At 38.7% G+C, this 18,917-nt stretch overlaps 1 protein-coding gene across 2 annotated transcripts in view; it reads left to right on the top strand.

Moving 5' to 3' along the window:
• The window catches only part of Ctu1 (Cytosolic thiouridylase subunit 1), a 54,928-nt gene that overhangs the window by 9,117 nt on the left and 26,894 nt on the right, over positions 1-18,917 (top strand). For both annotated transcript variants that reach the window (XM_067146240.2, XM_067146241.2), the window contains 3 exons: positions 242-473; positions 4,542-4,660; positions 7,529-7,717. In XM_067146240.2, coding sequence (XP_067002341.1) covers positions 242-473; positions 4,542-4,660; positions 7,529-7,717 — 540 coding nt within the window. The remainder of the gene's footprint in view (positions 1-241; positions 474-4,541; positions 4,661-7,528; positions 7,718-18,917) is intronic.

The raw sequence follows: 18,917 nt of genomic DNA on the forward strand, positions 1-18,917 counted from the left end.
AAGTTAACACCTTTAGCTACCAGATGGTGCAATAATCTAAAAAAATCCATTTTGGCGCTTGGTCACTTGATGCATAACACCATCCAGTTGAAAGTTTACAAACGAGCAACTTTATTTTATTTGTATGCAGTGTTAACAGGAAGTGAAGTATTGCTCATTGGTACATTGTAACTTACATTTATTATCATATGCTTTGTGTTTTGAAGAGTCTCCTGATTTCTTTGTTTTATTGTCTTTGCAGAGGCCAAAAACTGGTGATGCTTTGTGCAAAGAATGTTTCTACTTCGCATTTGAGACGGAAATTCATAATACTATTGTAGAAGGAGGCTTATTCAAATCTGGACAAGTTGTGGCAATTGCAGCATCAGGTGGAAAAGATTCCACGGTACTAGCATACATTCTTAAACTCCTTAATAAACGTCACAATTACGGCCTCAGTTTAGTCCTACTGTCAGTTGATGAAGGCATTACTGGTAAGATTCATGCTCAAAATGTATTCACTTGGTTCCACCATCTGGAAAGTGAAATAAGGTAAAATTCTAGATTTCTTACTGATAAATTGGAAATTTCCTTTTGAGATCTAGGTTTCTGCAGTATTAAATTTCATGTTATGGTTTTTATAAGTTTCACTTTGTCCTTTTTGTATGTTGAAAGTATGTTATAGTGTAGTGTTAAACTATAACAAAATTATGCATTTGAAGATGAGCTCATTATCTCACTCCTATCATATAGGGTGTATCTAAATTATACCGATAAAGGAATCGGGGAGGCTCTTGGTGTTACATAAAGAACGATGGCACAATTGGATTGGCATAGAAAATTCTTCATTTTTACAAAATTAGGTTACTTTCAGTGTCCAGTTCAAATTGACATACTTACCTATTTGCTGTGCTAGAGTTCAAGCTCCTGCTCGCTGCTGTGCTTCAGAGAAGGAAAGGGAAGTGGGGATGTATGGTTGACAGAGACAGAGATAATGTTCTGTGTGAATGCACAAGTCTTGTCATTCAACTCGTGCAGGATTGTACTTTTTTCTTTTTTACAGTTTGCTTTACATTGCACCGACACAGATAGGTCTTATGGTGATGAAGGGATAGGAAAGGGCTAGGAGTGGGAAGGAAGCATCCGTAGCCTTAATTAAGGTACAGCCCCAGCATTTGCCTTGTATGAAAATGGGAAATCATGAAAAACCTTCTTCAGGGCTGCCAACAGTGGGGTTCGAACCCACAATATCCCGGATGCAAGCTCACAGCTGCGTGCCCCGAACTGCACAGCCAGCTCGCCCAGTCAGGATTGTACTTGTCTGTACAGGCAGTATTCACGGTTTGTTCATTAAGCAGCCGTAATTGCACACACAGTACAAGAACATACTGTAATTAAGACACACTTTTCACTCAAGGAATGCACCTGATTCTTTCTCCTCTCATCTGTTAGTCTCGATAATGTTCTTTATTATTTAACATGTGCAAACATGCAATGCTGCCACCCCACATATTCCTTTACACATTACATTGTAAATGAAATGAAATACTGAACAATAAATGTTCAATATGGCGCCATTCTACTTCGATACACAGTTCACAGAGGTGTAGTAGAGAGCTTTGAACTCTGTTCAGGATGTGTGGTGTGTCGTGAACAATTTAGATAGTTGCCTTGATTCTTGGTACAAGGTCATCTAAAGACACTAAAGACTTTACTTAACCCCACAAGAAAAATGACTATGGGAATGAAATCAACAGAGTTTGGAGGTCGTTTAACTGGTAATCCAGCGGAGTTAGTTCTTCCACTTCTTGATATCGATAAGGGTGCAATTGTTGGTCCTTCCATACCCTCCACACTGTCGTATGAGAAGTGTCCTGTCCTTGCGACAGACCTCATACTGGTTGCTGGATCATTATTTATTTCTTCTAAAGCAGCCTCTTTAAACTCAGAGTTCGATACCAGTGGCGCTCTGCCAACTTCATGCATCTGAGGCACAAAGCTCCCTCCTTCATGCAGTCACCCACCAATGGACACACCGGTTGAATGATGGGGTTGGCGGCGATTAGGGTGCTGACACCATAAATACGTGCGGTTTCTCTGCCGTTGCTATTTGGTGTGCCATAGGGTAGGTGCATATCAGCCATTTCTTTGTTGGTGTACTGAAAGGAGCCATTCTTACCAATTTCTGCTGCAAAACAAACTGTATACTGCCTACTGTGACTGGGAACTCACTGCGTGAAATGAACTTCTTGTTCATTTGCACCCAGCATTATCTCTTGTCCCAATCTGTCATACATCCTGCTGCTCCTCCCTTTCCTTTCCTCCTCAGAAGGAAAGCAGCAGTCAGCGGCTTGCGCTCTGTCACAGCAAATATGGCGAGTTTGTCAAAGTAATAAAGAAGCTTCATTTTTTAAAAACAAAGTGTTCTCTGCCAATCCGACTGTGCTATTGTTCTTTACCCAACACAAAGACCATTCCTGATTTTTTTGACGGTATAGTTAACATACACCTTATATGGATAAAATTTATTCTTATCAATCTTAACATACCTTTTGAGTGTTGTCCTTAACATGTTATGGTTTGAATTGAATTTGAGTCCATCAGGAGATCGCCAAGTCCATTGTTATATGAAATTAATTGGTCCGTATTGATGATTGACTACTTTCAACAGGATAGGCAGGTCCACCCTATTCAATGTCATATGTTATACTACACTGCTCTGCAAAACTTACAAAAGTAACTTCCGCATGTTGTGTCACTGCCAAGTAGCATAGCTCGATGAAGCTTGAACCATACATGGGACGAACTGCTACAGTATAGTACGGTAGACTAACTGAAAGGAATGTGTGATGAGACGAATAGAAATTACACTTTTATACAGAGGTAATTAATTACACGTAAGTCACTGTGACTCGTGATGGTCCCCTGGACATCACAAAAGAAGGGACATGGTTCTTAAAAGGGTGTGTGATTTGTATGCCATTAGTGTCGGGTTGGCTACATTTGTTCTGTAGGCCTGTTAAATCTCTCTTTGGCATGTCCTACAATACATACACTTCACATGACCTGAAAGTTGAAAACTTATTTTGGAAGTGTATTGCAATCTTAAACACTAAATACTCAATAAATACATTGATCATTAGGGTGTTTTTTTTTTAAAAGTAATCGATCACCACTGATGTTGCCCAGGTAGTAGTTTCCCTATCAATTTTTACCTAGTCTTTTTAATATACAGTAAAACTTCTCAATAGGGGACACTTTTGGGGATTTACAAAATGACCATTGTTAAGAAGTGTCTGCTATTTGGAAAAATAAAGAGAATTGGGGACACATTTTCCATATGAACATCACAGCTGTAGTCCAAGAATAAAAATGTTCCATCAGTAAAATTAAGTTTAATAGTAGACCTAGCACTGAGAAATTTCTGCTAGTTCAAATTGAAAAGACATGCAATGTTAATTTTCTTCTTTAACTTTATAAAAATCTGGGGTGAGTGTGTGTGTTGTGGAAGCATACTGAAGTTTACTCTCTGGATGCATTTCTGCTTCTGAAATAATTTTCAGTCCCTCTGCACCTCCACGATAGACCTGCTACACCCACACTCTTCAGTTGAAAGATCTGTCGAAAACTTTCACAGAACACAGTTCTTGCCCTTGACATTAGTGACATACAGTACACAGGGATGAACAGTCTCAAATCAGACTTACTTGACTTCATTCTTGCTGTATTGAATGCATTGCTGGAAATAACATAAGCAGTTTATTTTTGGTGAATATTTTGATTCCTTCAAATATTTCTGTATTTTCTTAAAAACAAAAATTCATTGAAGTTAATATCTTACCTACATCATCTTTACTGTCTCCAACATCCATGTGTACATATTTTGCTAAATGATTTTTCATTCTGATGACTTGGCCCTCACACCTTTTCTTTATGCCTTTTCAACTTCATCAAACAAAAGCCAATCAAGTTTTCTACCAATCATATTGAATTTTTGAGCTTAAAATATTCAAAAGCCAAAGCTCAACAAGTAACATGGCTACTCTTTGCCACTAAAATTCATAAAATTCTTCAGCTCCTTGCTTCACAGCCCGTAGGAGCATTTGGATGGGAATTAGCCTTTGAATAGAAATTCACATTAGAAACGGGATTATTCATTATTATATATGGAATTTGAATTTCCATTTGCAAGAGGATTTCCCATTACTCATTATGTTAATATGCATAGATTATTAAATGAATTTGACTCATTTTTCAGTAACATAAATAAGAAAAGTTGTAACAGTAATTAAAATTATACATCATCAAAAAAAATTAAGACAGGTTATTTTAAAATATCCCCTTGGTTTAAACCACATTGGCAAACCTTACGCCTCACATCATTAAAATGATTGAGGGCCTGTACAAGAACAACACAATCAAAGTCAGAGTTATGTTTCTTGTGTTGTTCTTTTCTTTTTTGGAATACTTTTATTTCTTTTTGTAACAGCAGAGATGTTTTTTTAGGAATTTGTTTTCATTTTTAAAATATTGTTTTTCCAGTTTTGTGACTTACATTCCAGGTTACCGTGATGACAGTTTGGAGACTGTAAAGCAGAATAAAGAAGATTATGAAATGCCTCTTAAAATTTTATCCTATCAGGAGCTTTATGGATGGACAATGGATGCAATTGTTGAGCAGGTTTGACCATTTTCTTTATGGATAAAATTATAATTTTGTGTGTAGATTTCAAATTATTGTCTCAAATTTTGTTTTTATGTTGGATTAAATATACTTAGGTTGAAAGTAGGTACTATTCAATGTTTGGTGTGTATGTGTGTATGTATGCATGCATGTTACAACACTATAGAAAAATGGCTGAACAGAATTGCTTGTAACTCTGCTTTTAAGTTCAGCGATAGCTGTGTTGTGCACTAGGCTGTATATTATTTGATTTGTATTCAGTGGTGTAGTGATATTAAGGAGGCCAAAGCAGGCATTGTCAAATTTTTCGATTAACATTAACCCTATGGAAAAACTGTACATTAAAAAAAATTTACGAAATATAATTTCCAGTCTTTTATATTTTACAAATTTTTACGATATGAGAAATAAGAAATGTTCACAGTTATTACATTTTTCACAAATTTCAAGATGTCTGAAAATGTAGTTCTATTTATAAAGTGTTCATAACAAAAATCATACAAGATCCAATTTCCAATCATTTACGAAGCTGGATCGAATATAAACGGGAATTTGAATATACCGCTGCTATTAGTAATAATTTTTAGGCAGGGCTTTGCCAGGATGTTGGTGGGGGAGTCTGGAGAAGGGGTTTGCGCGCGCAAACGATGGTGGAAAGCTGGGCTGCTTCAGTACGCAATGAGTGAGCAAGAGGTGCAAATGTCTGTCGTGCAACACATGATTATCAAATTTCTCACAAGAAAGAGCACCAAACCTTCCGAAATTTTGAGACGGCTCCGTGCGCAGTTTGGGGAAGAAACACTTTTGCAGAGTCAAGTGTATGAGTGGGCTAAAAAATTTGTAGGAAGAGAAGCTGTGGAGAATAAACCTCATGAAAGGAGACCATGGATGAACATCACTGCAGACAGCATTGTTACGATTCGTGACATTATTGGTGAAGATCGGTTAATAAAACTTTTGCAAATTGTTTTAGCCATAGGAATGAGTAACATAAGTGTTCAAACCATCATCCAAGATTAACTCCATTTCAGAAAATTGTCTGCCAGGTGGGTTCTTCGTCCCCTCAACCAGGAACAAAAAACTTTACACCAGGAAGTTTGTCAGAGACCCCTGCATCATTACAAGGAGGAAGGAGAGGATTTCTTGCGTCGTATTGTGACTTGTGGTAAAACTTGAATGCATCATTACACCCCAGAGTCACAGTAAGCAAGCATGGAGTGGTGGCGAAGAGGCGAAGCAGGTCCAGTCAAAGCCAGGTGCTTGCAACCGTTTTCTGAGACTCGACGGGCGTTTTGCTGGTGGATTTTCTTGACGAACAAAGGACAATAAATGCAGCCTATTTCTGTTGCGTTTTGGATGAAGCAAAAGCTGTGTATCGCAACAAGTGACGCCGGCAACTGATCCGAAACGTTCTTCTCCATGACATGCAAGGCCGCATACTGCCGCTTTAACGTGGGAAGAACTGGAGAAAATTCACTAGACAGCTCTGGAACACACTTCGGACAGTTCAGATTTATCGCCCTGTAACTACCATTTGTTTGGACCGCTCAAACAAGACCTAGGAGGACAGCGGTTCGGTGATGGTGCAAGTGTAGAAGAGTTTGTACGCAACTGGCTCTGCACACGTCCCTCTCTTTCTATCAGGGTGGCATCAAAAACTTACCAATCCGATGGAGAAAATGTGTATCGAAGGCAGGGCACCATGTAGAAAAGTGATCGCTCTATGTGTGTTTTTTGTTTTTTGTTGATGCAATAAATTTTAAAAAATAATTCCCATTTGTATTTGATCCGCCCTCGTATAACTGATACTTTCTTACGTTGAAATTGATGGTAATGTATATATTCACAAGTTTAGATTTTGTGTCAGTTCCATCCATGGCATACATCACTGATGTGGAATGTTATACATTCATCATGGTAACAAGATAACTGCAATAGTTATTCTGACCAACAAGTATACTTGTGGAGTTTTAAGAAAATCTGGCTCTCAGAGAATGAGGCTCCTACGGGGAGAGGTTGAATTATCACATTAAATTTATTAAGGCATTCAGCTGTGATTACTTAGGGATGTCGGAATATCAAATTTATCACTTATAGTTTGCCATAAACGGCCTGTGATAAGTTTCTTGGTGTTGTCATAGCACAAAGCAGTGGAAGGCAGCAGCATTCTCCATATAATCTGAGGGCAATTTGTGACATATACTGTATTTCCTCGCATATAGACTCCCCTTCTGTTCACTTTTATAGCCACAAAAGGTAATTTTGTGCAGTGAACACTTGACATCTGGCTATAAAGAACTATAAATTATGCATGTTTGTGTCCTACACTATTCTTTAACAAATTAATAATTGTATTCTGAGGCTTACTAGGTTATGGAAGAGAGTCATTCCTTTCATATATCCCAGTAATTACTGATGGGATTGAAATGTTTTAAAGCATTACAATATCAAGATTGCCTTTAGAACCACAATATCCCAGCAATTACACTCAAATAAGGACCATCTGGGCTCTCTTTCCGTTGCAGATGTGTACAACATCTCATTTGTGCAATAAAGTTTATGTTGAGACCATCAAACACAGTATTAACACCTGCATATTAAAAGTTATAGTCATGAAAATTTGTTTTGTTTTTAAAGCTCTTGTAGGCTGTAGATCTGTGTTGACTTATGTAAGATATAATTTCCTTCCTTTGCATTACAAATTGATCTTGTTAGCTATCTCTTTGCTGTACATGTATACATTTTGTTTGTTGTTAGCTTTCTTGCCCAAGCTTTGCAGAGGAAAAGATAATATGGTGTAGTAATGTTACCCAACTTGAACACCTTCTGTCTATTGATTTTACCAGTTATCCTTTGCAATTTCAGATTGGCCGCAAAAATAACTGCACGTTCTGTGGTGTTTTTCGACGTCAAGCTCTGGACCGAGGTGCTGCCTTACTCAAAGTTGACTGCGTAGCAACTGGTCACAATGCTGATGATTTGGCTGAAACTGTTCTGATGAATGTTTTGAGAGGAGATATTGCCAGACTTCAAAGATGTACTGCAATAATAACAGTAGGTAGAGAAGTTTTGTTACTATTAAAGTTACAGTCAGGAAAAGTTTGTTGTAGGTTTAAAACTCAGGGGTTATAGATCTGCGTTGACTTATGTAAGATACAGTTTTCTTTCTTTTGTGGTTTATGTGCTTATTAAATTAATTTTGTTACCTAAGCTTTACAGTGGAAAAGATATGATGCAGTTATGTTACCAAACTCTGTCAGAATTGAATTTGAAATGTAATGTTATAATAGAATAATTATTATCAGAGATAGACTGAATACTTTACAGCCTCCCAGTAAGCAAACTTCACACTGTGGGATTCACTTTCTTCCTTTGCACTGAGCAAATTCGTGTGAACAATTTCGTGTTTTCACACAGGGCAAATACTGGGATCCTTATTCAAGAAAACTCTGTACGAATTGCAGCCATAAGCTGCATGGGCAGAGCATATTCTATTTTCCACATCCTTTTCTAAGTTGCAGCATATAGTTAGAATACTATCAAGGTAGGTGAATTGGTCTACTTGTTCAAGAGGTGTTCCTGCTTTGGTGACATTTAGTTCAGGGACAATACCACCTGGTGCCGGCTGTGCAAGTACTTTAGTCGTATGGGTGTTGATGCTCAGACCAAATCGTTCATAAGCATGGATGTTTGAAGCTCCTCAGGTGTTGCATTGTCGTCCGCATACTGAAGCTCCATTATCCGAGTATTATGAGTCAATCTCTAAGAACAGAGCCTGGTTTGGTTGAACAGTCCACCATCATATCGAAATTTAATTTCCACGCCTACTTGGTCGATATTAAAAGTCTCGTGAAGCATGGCTGCCAAGTACAGGGTGAAAAGGGTGGGAGCAAGCACGCAGCCTTGCTTAAGCCCATTTGCAACAGGGAATTCTTCTGATAGTTCATTCAGGTGAAGAACTCGTCCAACCATTCCATCACGAAGAGCCTGGATTAAGCCTACAAAACGGTCAGGACAGCCAAAGCGCCGTAACACCATCCATATAGCTTCTCTAGGAACAGAATCAAAGGCTTTTTCCAGATCGTAAAATACTAAAAGAAGCAGGATTTGTTGTTCTCTGCATTTCTCTTGGATTTGTCTAGCACAAAAGATCATGTCAATGGTACCTGTTGAGGCACAAAACCCACATTGAGACTCAGGCAGTACCATTTCAGAGACAGTCTGAAGACGGTTCAACAAAATCCTTGCCAGAACTTTTCCTGCTGTGGATAGTAGGGAAATGCCACAGTAATTGCCACAGATACCTCGATCCACAAGTAAAGCAGTCGCTAAGCGAAAATGTAAGAACATCAAGACTCAATGGTATGGCCATGTAAAAAGGATGGATCAAATGAAAACAGCAAGAAAAGGAACTGGAAGGCAAAAGACCTAAAGGTAGACCAAGGAAACTGTGGATCAGTCAAGTAAAACAGGCTTTAAGGAAGAGAAGTGGAATGGCACTAAGTTGAGGAGGACTGACTGACTCAGTTGACGATGGGATAGGAAAGGTCTATGAGTTGGAAGGAAGCGGCCGCGGCCTTAATTAAGGTACAGCCCCAGCATTTGCCTGTTGTGAAAATGGGAAACCACGTAAAACCATCTTCAGGGCTGACGACAGTGGGATTCGAACCCACTATCTCTGGGATGCAAGCTCACAGCCGCGCGCCTCTAACCGCACGGCCAGCTCGCCCAGTGTTAACATTTTTAATAAAGTTTAATGTCTTATTGCAAATCAAGCATTTTGCCATTCCATTGCACTAGGTAAAAAGATACGGCATAATAAAACACGACAAAATAATACGTGCTATTGAAAGGTCATACCACAACTAGCGAGTAACAAAGTATTGTCAGCGTGTCCACTGCCGCTTGTTATGAAGCATGGGTGAGGAAGCTACTGATAGCAGCTGAAGATCTCGCTCACCACATCCCTGCGTGGGTAAGAGCTAATCTGTCATCATCCCTCTTCAAGGACAAGGCGCTGCGGCATCTGACGGAAACTGGCTGAACTACCAGCACTAGAATTCGGCCGACACTCGGAAGTCAATAAGCAGAGCTTTATTAAAATCACGATTAAATATATAAAGAAACCCTAATTTTGAAGTATGTTAAAGTAGCCCCTTAGAGAAAAATATAAACTTCGCTACGGTATAGTTTGCTTCTAATTTGAACATCATCTTGACTTAAAACAAGTTTAGGAAAACCACGGTTCAGAGCTCAATTTCATATGGAGATTCGTTATTTTAATTACCATTTTATAACTATATTTGCATTTCTTTTTGAAATGTTTTTGCACTAATGAAAAGTGTATCACAGACTACCGTGCGCTATAAAAACAAAATAATTTTACCTTGTTCCGTTTCCTTATAAAAACTCTTACAAACTTTTGACCCATGTTACAACAACTACTGCGCTGGTGGCCGGCCGTTCCAGCTCCGGCCGCCTCTTAAGGATTAAAAATGCCACGAAAAAGGAAAAATTTTGAACCCATACTGACTATTTTTACGTACGCTACCTATGTCATTGGCATTCAGTTAAAAAAAAAAATTAAATTGGAAGGAGTTTGAGACTTTGTTTCCCTTTTTTACATACAGCACAGCTGGAAAGTAGAAACCAAAGAGGTGGAAACTTAATCATGAAGTTGGCCACCAGCCAGGGATCATATAAGAGAAGTCAGCTGGTAAACGTTAACCACACATGCACAGTAGTGGTCTTTAATTTTGTCTGCTACAGAACAAATTGTGGTCATCCCTGGCTGGGGCGAAGTAATGCTCTTTTTTGTAATTTGTAATACAGCAAAACCTCGTTAAGTCGTTTATACAGGGGACAGAGAAAAAGAATGTGAGAAAACATTGTGTATCCACGGATATAATGAAAATGATGTCTACCAATTCTAAAGATGAGAGGAAAGTATTAAAAGGTGTGAAAAACACGAGAGAACAAATATGGAAACTTTTTCTGCTGGGGCTTATAAAATAACAACAGTGCACTGAGGTGTGAAAAACGTCAGACAACAAATATGAAAACATTTGCATGGGGGCCAGTAAAAGTATCAAATTATTATTGCAGATTACGCACTTTCTAAAATAAATGTTAGCAGAAACCCTACAATGAATTGGATGATGTGCGAATCCGAGGAAGACTTTGGCCACCATTTTGAATCTGACAAAACTTTGACCAACTCGAGTGATTGAGTCGAAGTTGCGATTTTCAACATTCACGACACCTCTGCGGACTTAAAGATGCAGGTGCCCATCCCCTTTCTGACAGATTTTAATTTTGTCTTCATTAGTAAGGACTTTCACGTATTTTTCTGTATCCATAACTTCTTCTTCTTCTTCTGTGAATTTGTCTTGAGACAGGTATCAGCTGGACAGCCTCCATGATTCTCTGTCCTGAGCATCTTGCTTCTGTTCATAGTTTTTCCCTTGTTTGACATCTGCTAACATTCCAAACCTTCTTCTTCCTCTTCCTTTCCTTCCATCTATTTTTCCTTCCATCGCCCTCTGTTGAAGACAATTTCTATGTAGTATGTGACTCAACCAGGATATTTTCCTCTTATTGTTGTCATCAGGTGTCTCTTCTCTCCTACTTTTCTTAGCCCTTCATCATTTCTCACTTTATCTGTCCACTTCACTTTTTCCATTCTTCTCTACAAGCATATTTCAAAACTTTCCAAATACTTTGTTTCTTTCTTTCTTAATGTCCATGTTTCAGCTCCATGTGACACTACACTCCACTCAAAACACTTTGCAAACCTTTTTCTTAAATCGATAGGGATTGCCTTTGATGTCAAAAGCCCTCTCACCTTTCCGAAAGATTCTTTTCCCATAGATATTCTGCTCCTTATTTCTTCTGTACAGCTTCCATTCCATATCAACAAATTTCCCAAATATCTGAATGACTTTACTTGTTCTAATTTCTTTCCTTGTAGTGATATCTTAACAGCAATCTCCTCCTCTCCTATTCTTATCACCTTAGTCTTCCAAACTCTTTGCCCACTCTATCAATATTTTCCAGCATGATGTGCAGATCTTTTCCTGATTCCGCTAATACCGCCACATCATCTGCGTATTTTACGGTCTTTATCGGTGCTCCTCCCTCTACAACGCCACTTGCCTTTTCCAGGGCCTTCTGTAACAGTTTTTCGGCATATATATAGAACAGAGCCAGTGACATGCAACATTCCTGTCTCACTCCTCTTACCCACTTCTTGTTTCATATTCATCTACTCTAACCATCACCTTCTGATTCTTATACAACTCTTATATCAGTCTTCTATCTTTCCAGTCTGCACCAGTACCTTTCAGAATCTCATCAGAATGCACCAGTTCACTGTCAAATGATTTTTCCCAATTAATGAAACATATATATACATTTCCCTATTCACTTCTAACATCCTTTCTGCAATCATCCTTAGGCATCCAATTGCATCTCGCCTTAGTAACATGACATATACAGTAAAATTAACTGTCGTATAGTCTTTACATTGTTTAGCATTACATTTCTTCGGTAAGGGAACCATGGTGGTCCTAAGAAGATCTTCTGGCCAAATTCCGGTATCGTATATTGTGTTCACCAAATTGGTCAGTCTAACTATTCCTCCATTCCCTAAAGCCTTTAATGCTTCAAATGGTATCTGGTCACTTTCCTTTCCTTTACATCCTGGATTGCCTTCTCCACTTCCCATTTTTCTATCCTTGGCCCTCTGAATTCTTCGTCACAATCCTGCTCATTCTCCAGTATCATTGTTCCATGATCAGCTTGATGATCATATAAATCTTTTATATATTCTGTCCACACCTCCTTACTTTCTTCTAAACTTGATGTCATCTTTCCGTGTTTGTTCATTATTCCTTGCTTGCTTATCTTCCTTGGATTTCTCCTCATCAAGCTCCTTGCTGTTCGATACATTTTTATTTTTCCCTCCTTTTCCAACTTTTCTGTTTCTTCAGATTGGTTTTTCATCCCTTGGCCATATCAGTTGTCCATCTCAGCTCATTGTTTAGTTTTCTGTATTGTATTTTTCCTTCAACTGAGGAGTCAATTTTCCATTTCCTGCGTTCATCCATTTTATCTAACACCTTTGTTATCCATTCCTTTTGATTTATTTTCCTTCCGACTTTACCTACTTCTTCTAAGGTTTTTACTATTGCAGTCCTGATGGTAAGTCATTTCTTTGATACATCCATACTCATTCTCGAGTTTTCCAACTTTTCTTCAGTCCTCCTTATATAAGACTTGACATTTTCATTCTTCAGATTTGTTACGTCCCATTTCCTTCCATGGTGTTTATTTCTGATATCTTTCAGTCATGTTCTTATATCTGCCACTAGCAAGTTGTGGTCTGTATTTCCATCTGCCCCAGGAAATGTTTTAGCCATTTTGGTGCTGTTTTTGAACCTTTGATTGAGTATAATAAAATCTGATATCTGGCTGTATCACCAGGACTCTTCCATGTTTATAGCCTCTGTTTATGGTTCTTAAACCAGGTGTCAGCAATCCAAAGGTCAAGGCTCTTGCAGAAATCAGTTAGCTTTTCTCCTCTTTCATTTCGTCTCCCTAATCTGTAATCTCTGACCACATTACTCCGTCTTCCACTTCCCACTACACTGTTCCAATCTCCCATCATCACAATTCTTACTGGACCTTTTCCATTCTCCTCAAACACCTCCTCTATCCGCTCATAAATCTGGTCTACCTCTTCCTCGTCCGCATTCGTTATAGGCATATACACTTGAATGATCAGTGTATCAACACGGTCACTCTCTATCTTGATTGCCAGTACCCTATCACTTACAGGCATCACCTTAATTATACTACTATCTAGAACTTTTCTATACAATAGTCCTACTCCTCCTTGCCTTGGTCTCCTCCCTTATAAATCATCTTGTAATCTCCAGATACAAGCTCTCCTTCTTCCCATCGCTCTTCACATAATCCTAAAATACTGATGTTGTATTTCTATATTTTCCTCTTCACATTCTCTAGTTTAGTTTTCTCATTCATCGTTGATTTTCTTCTCAGGAACAGCCATATACATGGATCTTGTCTAGTGGGACTAGGGATACTACAAGAGTCTTTAATGCGGTGGTTTCCCCTTGCCTTCCGCATCATATGTCATTGACTTCCAATAAGTTCATCCGCCTTTAAGGGTGATTTCTCACCCCAAGGACAAGAGGGTGTCCTTTTCTCCACCCGTTCATCCACCCTCCTAGGAGGCTGTTGGCCTTTTGTAGATGGGGACCGCTTATACCAGTGGTCGCTGGGTTTCTTTAAATTGTACTCGTATTAATTCCCAAGTTCAGAGTTGCCTCTTCCGCCATCTTCACCATACTAAAGTCCGCCTTCTCCGCCGTAGATGCCGTTGAGGTCTTCACTCATAACCCGTAGCTGGGACCCATACCAGATGTTACACAACAGATCAGTGTGCTCTGGGACTCGCATAGGCAGGGGCTTCACTCCCTGGGTAGAGCTGCCTCCGAAGAGGGTCCCTACCTGCTACCATAACTGGGCTATCACAAGACAAATATGCACCACGCTAGTCAAATTTACGTGATTATGTTCCTAATCCAGATATAGGCTATCATGCTACAAATATTCGCTACACTTCACTGTACCATCACCATCAAGTTTCCACTTCAGTGTCCTGGGTGTGTTTTACGAGCGCTGTCCATTTTAGTCTATTCATGTACCACTGCTCCTTCAAGACTTCATCCCAGTTGATTCCTTTGGATGTGATATCTTCCTTCACTTGGTCCAGCCGTCTCCTCCTAGGTCTCAGTATGCAACCATTGTTTTGCAATTCTTCTTTCTGCCATACGTTTGACATGACCAAACCATCCCAAACGTGCCCTAGTTATGGTCTCCTTCAGGTGGCGTTTCTTCAGATATATTATCACTGCAGCTTGACTGAATATGTGCATTAGGACTGGAGTCCTTCTTTATACCATAATATAAATTCTCAAAGTACAATTTCATAATTTCTCTCATTTCTGTATCTTCCATAGTGATGCTCCCATCTGGTTTCTGTAAAGCTGTTATTTGCTCATAATTATTTTCACTTGCAGCCTACAGTTTATGTATGTCTGCTGTAATTCACTCATTTTTAATTCATGTTTTTAATTTCCTTTCTGAATTTCTTTATCTTGAGCCTTTCTTGCTTCATTTTTCTTCTTTTAGGGTTTTCTCCTTTAGCCCTTGGCAGTCCCCTGCCACTTCTAAAAGGCAGCAGTGTTGGAATCCTCTTTTAATTAACCCCAGAGAGGATGGGTTGCCACATCCACCATCTCTGCCATTCTGAAGGTTGCCTTCATCATTCCATCAGGCTGTTTCTCTTTCCTTTACTACTAGTTTTGCCACACATTTCTACATCAGTTCCAACAAGACATTCTTTGAATCTGTTCCACTCTGTATTTCCTCCTTGTGTTCTGTCTGCAGGTATTTTTGAGGCCACCTTTTTTTTTTTTTATACATCATTTTGTTTTCTACTTTTTTTCAGTTCACAGGTTTTCATTTTTGGTTTTTTGGTTTCCTTGGTGTGCGGATTTTTACATTTTTGATGATTGCAAGAAGCAGTATGTAGTCATTATCTAAGCTCTCACTTGGTTCAACCTTAACATCACAAATTGTTTGACCAGCTTTTCCATAAGATATTATGTAATATATTAAGGATTTGGATTGTCCATCCCAACTATACCTTGTTATTTTGTGAGATTTTTTTTTGAAACCAAGTGTTATTTATTTTAAAGCAATTTCTCACACGAAAATTTAGAAGTTGTTCATCTTCCTGGTTCCTGATGCCAAAACCATGCAGTCCAACACATTTTTCATACCCAAGTCTGTCTGTTCCCACTTGTGCATTCAGATCACCCATCACTAAAACATTTTCCACTCCTTGAGTAGCTTTCTCTAGGTCAGATCAAAATTGCTCCTTTTCTTCTTCATCACATCCAGACTGTGGGGCATATACCTGTATGACTGTTAACACCTCCTTATTGAAGGAGACATCCAGTTTAATGATTCTGTCATTCACATATATCACTTCACTTACAGCATCTATATCTTCTCTCAATACAAATCCGAAACCATTCCTAGCTTCGGTTTTGTTACCCATCCAGTGAAGTTTATATCCTTTCCTCAGTTGTTTTACTCCTGTACCTTTCCATTTTGTCTCACTTATGCCAAGGATGCAAAGTTTCCTCCTCTCCATCAAATCCACCAGTTCTTCACATTTACTTGGCAGTGTAAGGATGTTTAGTGGTCCAATCCTGTGTTTGATTTTCTTGATTTGGGATTTCTTTGCATAACATTGTAAAAGATCATCAGCCTTTTGGTCATCATACATTACAAATGTTTGAGAAGATTTGTCAGTCCGGTATTTGCTTTTCTTTCCGAATCTCTTTTAGTATTTTAAGCAGTCCAAATTACTCTTCACCTGGCTTGCTAACCCTAACACTGGAGAGGAGTTTCTGTTAGGGTTTTCTCCTTTAGCCTCTGGCAGTCCCCTGCCACTTCTAAAAGGCAGCAGTGTTGGTATCCTCTTTTAATTACCCCAGAGAGGATGGGTTGCCACATCCACCATCTCTGCCATTCTGAAGGTTGCCTTCTCTGCCAAAGGTGCCATAATGGACTTCATCCATAACCCTGGGCAACACAAAATACACTTCTAACTTCTGAATGGAATACAAAACACAAGCATAAACAGGCTCAGTGTATTATTCAGGATTCTTGCTGCTTACTAGCAAGCAAAACTGAACATTCCTGAGGTTAACGGCTTGTTCCCCGAAGGTGCAACTTATTTTGTGACGTTCAGGAATTCGAGGCCTTTTCCCATAATCTCACAACTGTGGCAGTACCCAAGCTGGAAATCACATTTCTATTACAAGGAATGACAACATATTCAGGTCTAGGAAAAATATGATCTGTTAAGCAGTAATAGTGAAAATTCATGACACGATAAGTGAGGTACAGTATTTTTATGTAGATTTAATACGATGAGAATTAGGACTTTAAATTTATGATGTGCTAAGCACTAATGAGGTTTCACTGTATTTTGTTTGCTGCTTTTTAAATTAAAGTAATCACAGGTTATCATTCAATTTAACCACAGAAATCCATTTGTTTTTGGTGTTTTACTGGGAAGCAAATGGCTAGTTCATGAAAATACACAATCCAGCTTAAAGTCCAACTAATTATTTAAAAGGTTAGTACATATTTCGTCCCTAAAATATGGAACATCTTCAGGTAAAAAATGATATTTATAAGTTGATGCAAACTGTCACACGTGTGGATATGGCCTTGTTTTATGGCCAGATGCCCTTCCTGATGCCTATATGGAGGGATGTAATCACTATTGTGTGTTTCTGTGGTGGTTGGTAGTGTAGTATTTTGTTTGAATATGAAGAGGAAAGTGTTGGGACAAACACAAACACCCAGTCCCCGAGCCAGATGAATTAATCAGACACTATTAAAATCCCCAATCCGGCCGGGAACCGAACCCGAGGCCCTCTGAAGAGAAGGCCTCAACGCTGATCATTCAGCCAATGAGGGGGACTGTTGAAAGTTATGCAATGTTATCCTTTAATTCAAATCTATGAACAATACTACAAACATTTGTGGCTGTAAATCACACTTTTGCAGTGTCATGATTTTCATTACTTTCTGACTTCTTTTTCTTTTGGGCAACATTATTGAAACTATCACAGATCTAATTATTGAGCAGAACATTGTAATTGAATAAGTTATAAATGTTCATTTACATACGCCCAATATTTCAGATTTCATTTACCCCTCTCAAACACGCCTAATAAAATAGTAAAACAAGTTATAGCTTATAATTACTGTAATTATATAATTAGTACTACAAAGTGCTGTTTTAATATAATTTTTACTATAAATATTAATGCTATTATTTCAGCTCCTTGTTGATGGGAGATGCAGACAAATTCATTTATAGGAAGGGGAGTTAGGGATTGGAATAACTTACCAAGGGAGACGTTCAATAAATTTCCAATTTCTTTGAAATCACTTAGGAAAAGGCGAGGAAAATAACAGATAGGGAATCTGCCACCTGGGCGACTGCCCTAAATGCAGATCAGTATTGATTGATTTGATTTGATTTGATTTGATTGTGAAGAACACACCCATGGTATCCCCTGCCTGTCGTATGGGGTGACCAAGTGATGATGAATTTAGAACCATGAGAATACTTGTGATTAGTACCATTATGCGAGAAACACTATGGGTCTGGGCGTTGTTCGTGATAATGGTCATCGTGTGTATTCCACCGGTTGGTTTCACTGTTCAGAATGCGTCTGCGTTACTTATGAGTAGTACCACTTTGAGAAGCACCATGGGTCGACGTTGCCTGTGATTAGTGCCATTAAGTGAGAAACACCACGGGTTTGGCTGGTGCCTGTGATTACTCCCACTATGTGAGCAACACCACGGGTCTGTGTTGGTTGTGAGTAGTACCCTTATGTGCGAAACACCATAAGTTTGTGTTACCTGCGAGTGGTGCCATTGGTCTACATGGGTCTACATTACCTGTGATTAGTACCACCATGAGAGAAACACCATGAGTTTACGTTACCTGTGATTTGTACCAGGAGGAACACCATGGTTCTGCTTTACCAGTGATTAATACAATTTTGAGGGGCCGGTGACCTGGATTTTGGATGCCTTTGTAATGAGTATCATCCCAGTGATGGAGGCATTGTCAATTGGATCCACTGATTGTTTTGTTTCATGATCATTTTGTTGTCATCATTCGTTTTAGATTCTAGTCAGTGGACATAGTTTGAAGTTTTAATTTTCATTTCCTTCATCTTGTTCCATTAGGAGCCAATGACCTAGCTGTTAGGCCCCTTTAAACAACAATCATCATCAGCAGCTATTATTTCACACCTTTAGGTATAGTGTAAATGTAATTATTTTCTTTCCTTCTCGTGTTTTCTAAATAAGTTTTTCTTCCTCTTTATTTCAATACGTAGAACAAGGCAAGTCTTTCTTTTTCTTTTCAGAAAGAAAGAAAACAATATATTGCATAAATGTTTATACTTCCAAAGTCAAAATTACAATGAAACAACTGTACTGACTTCACTTGAGGAGGTCACAAGTAAATGAAAATAATGGAAAAAAGATCTTAACACAGAACAAGGTTGTAACCTTACACAGAAATCATCATCATCATCTTCATTTCCCATTTCCAGCTTCC

Source organism: Anabrus simplex, chromosome 4 (assembly GCF_040414725.1).
Source record: "Anabrus simplex isolate iqAnaSimp1 chromosome 4, ASM4041472v1, whole genome shotgun sequence".
Classification (NCBI taxonomy): Eukaryota; Metazoa; Arthropoda; class Insecta; order Orthoptera; family Tettigoniidae; genus Anabrus; species Anabrus simplex.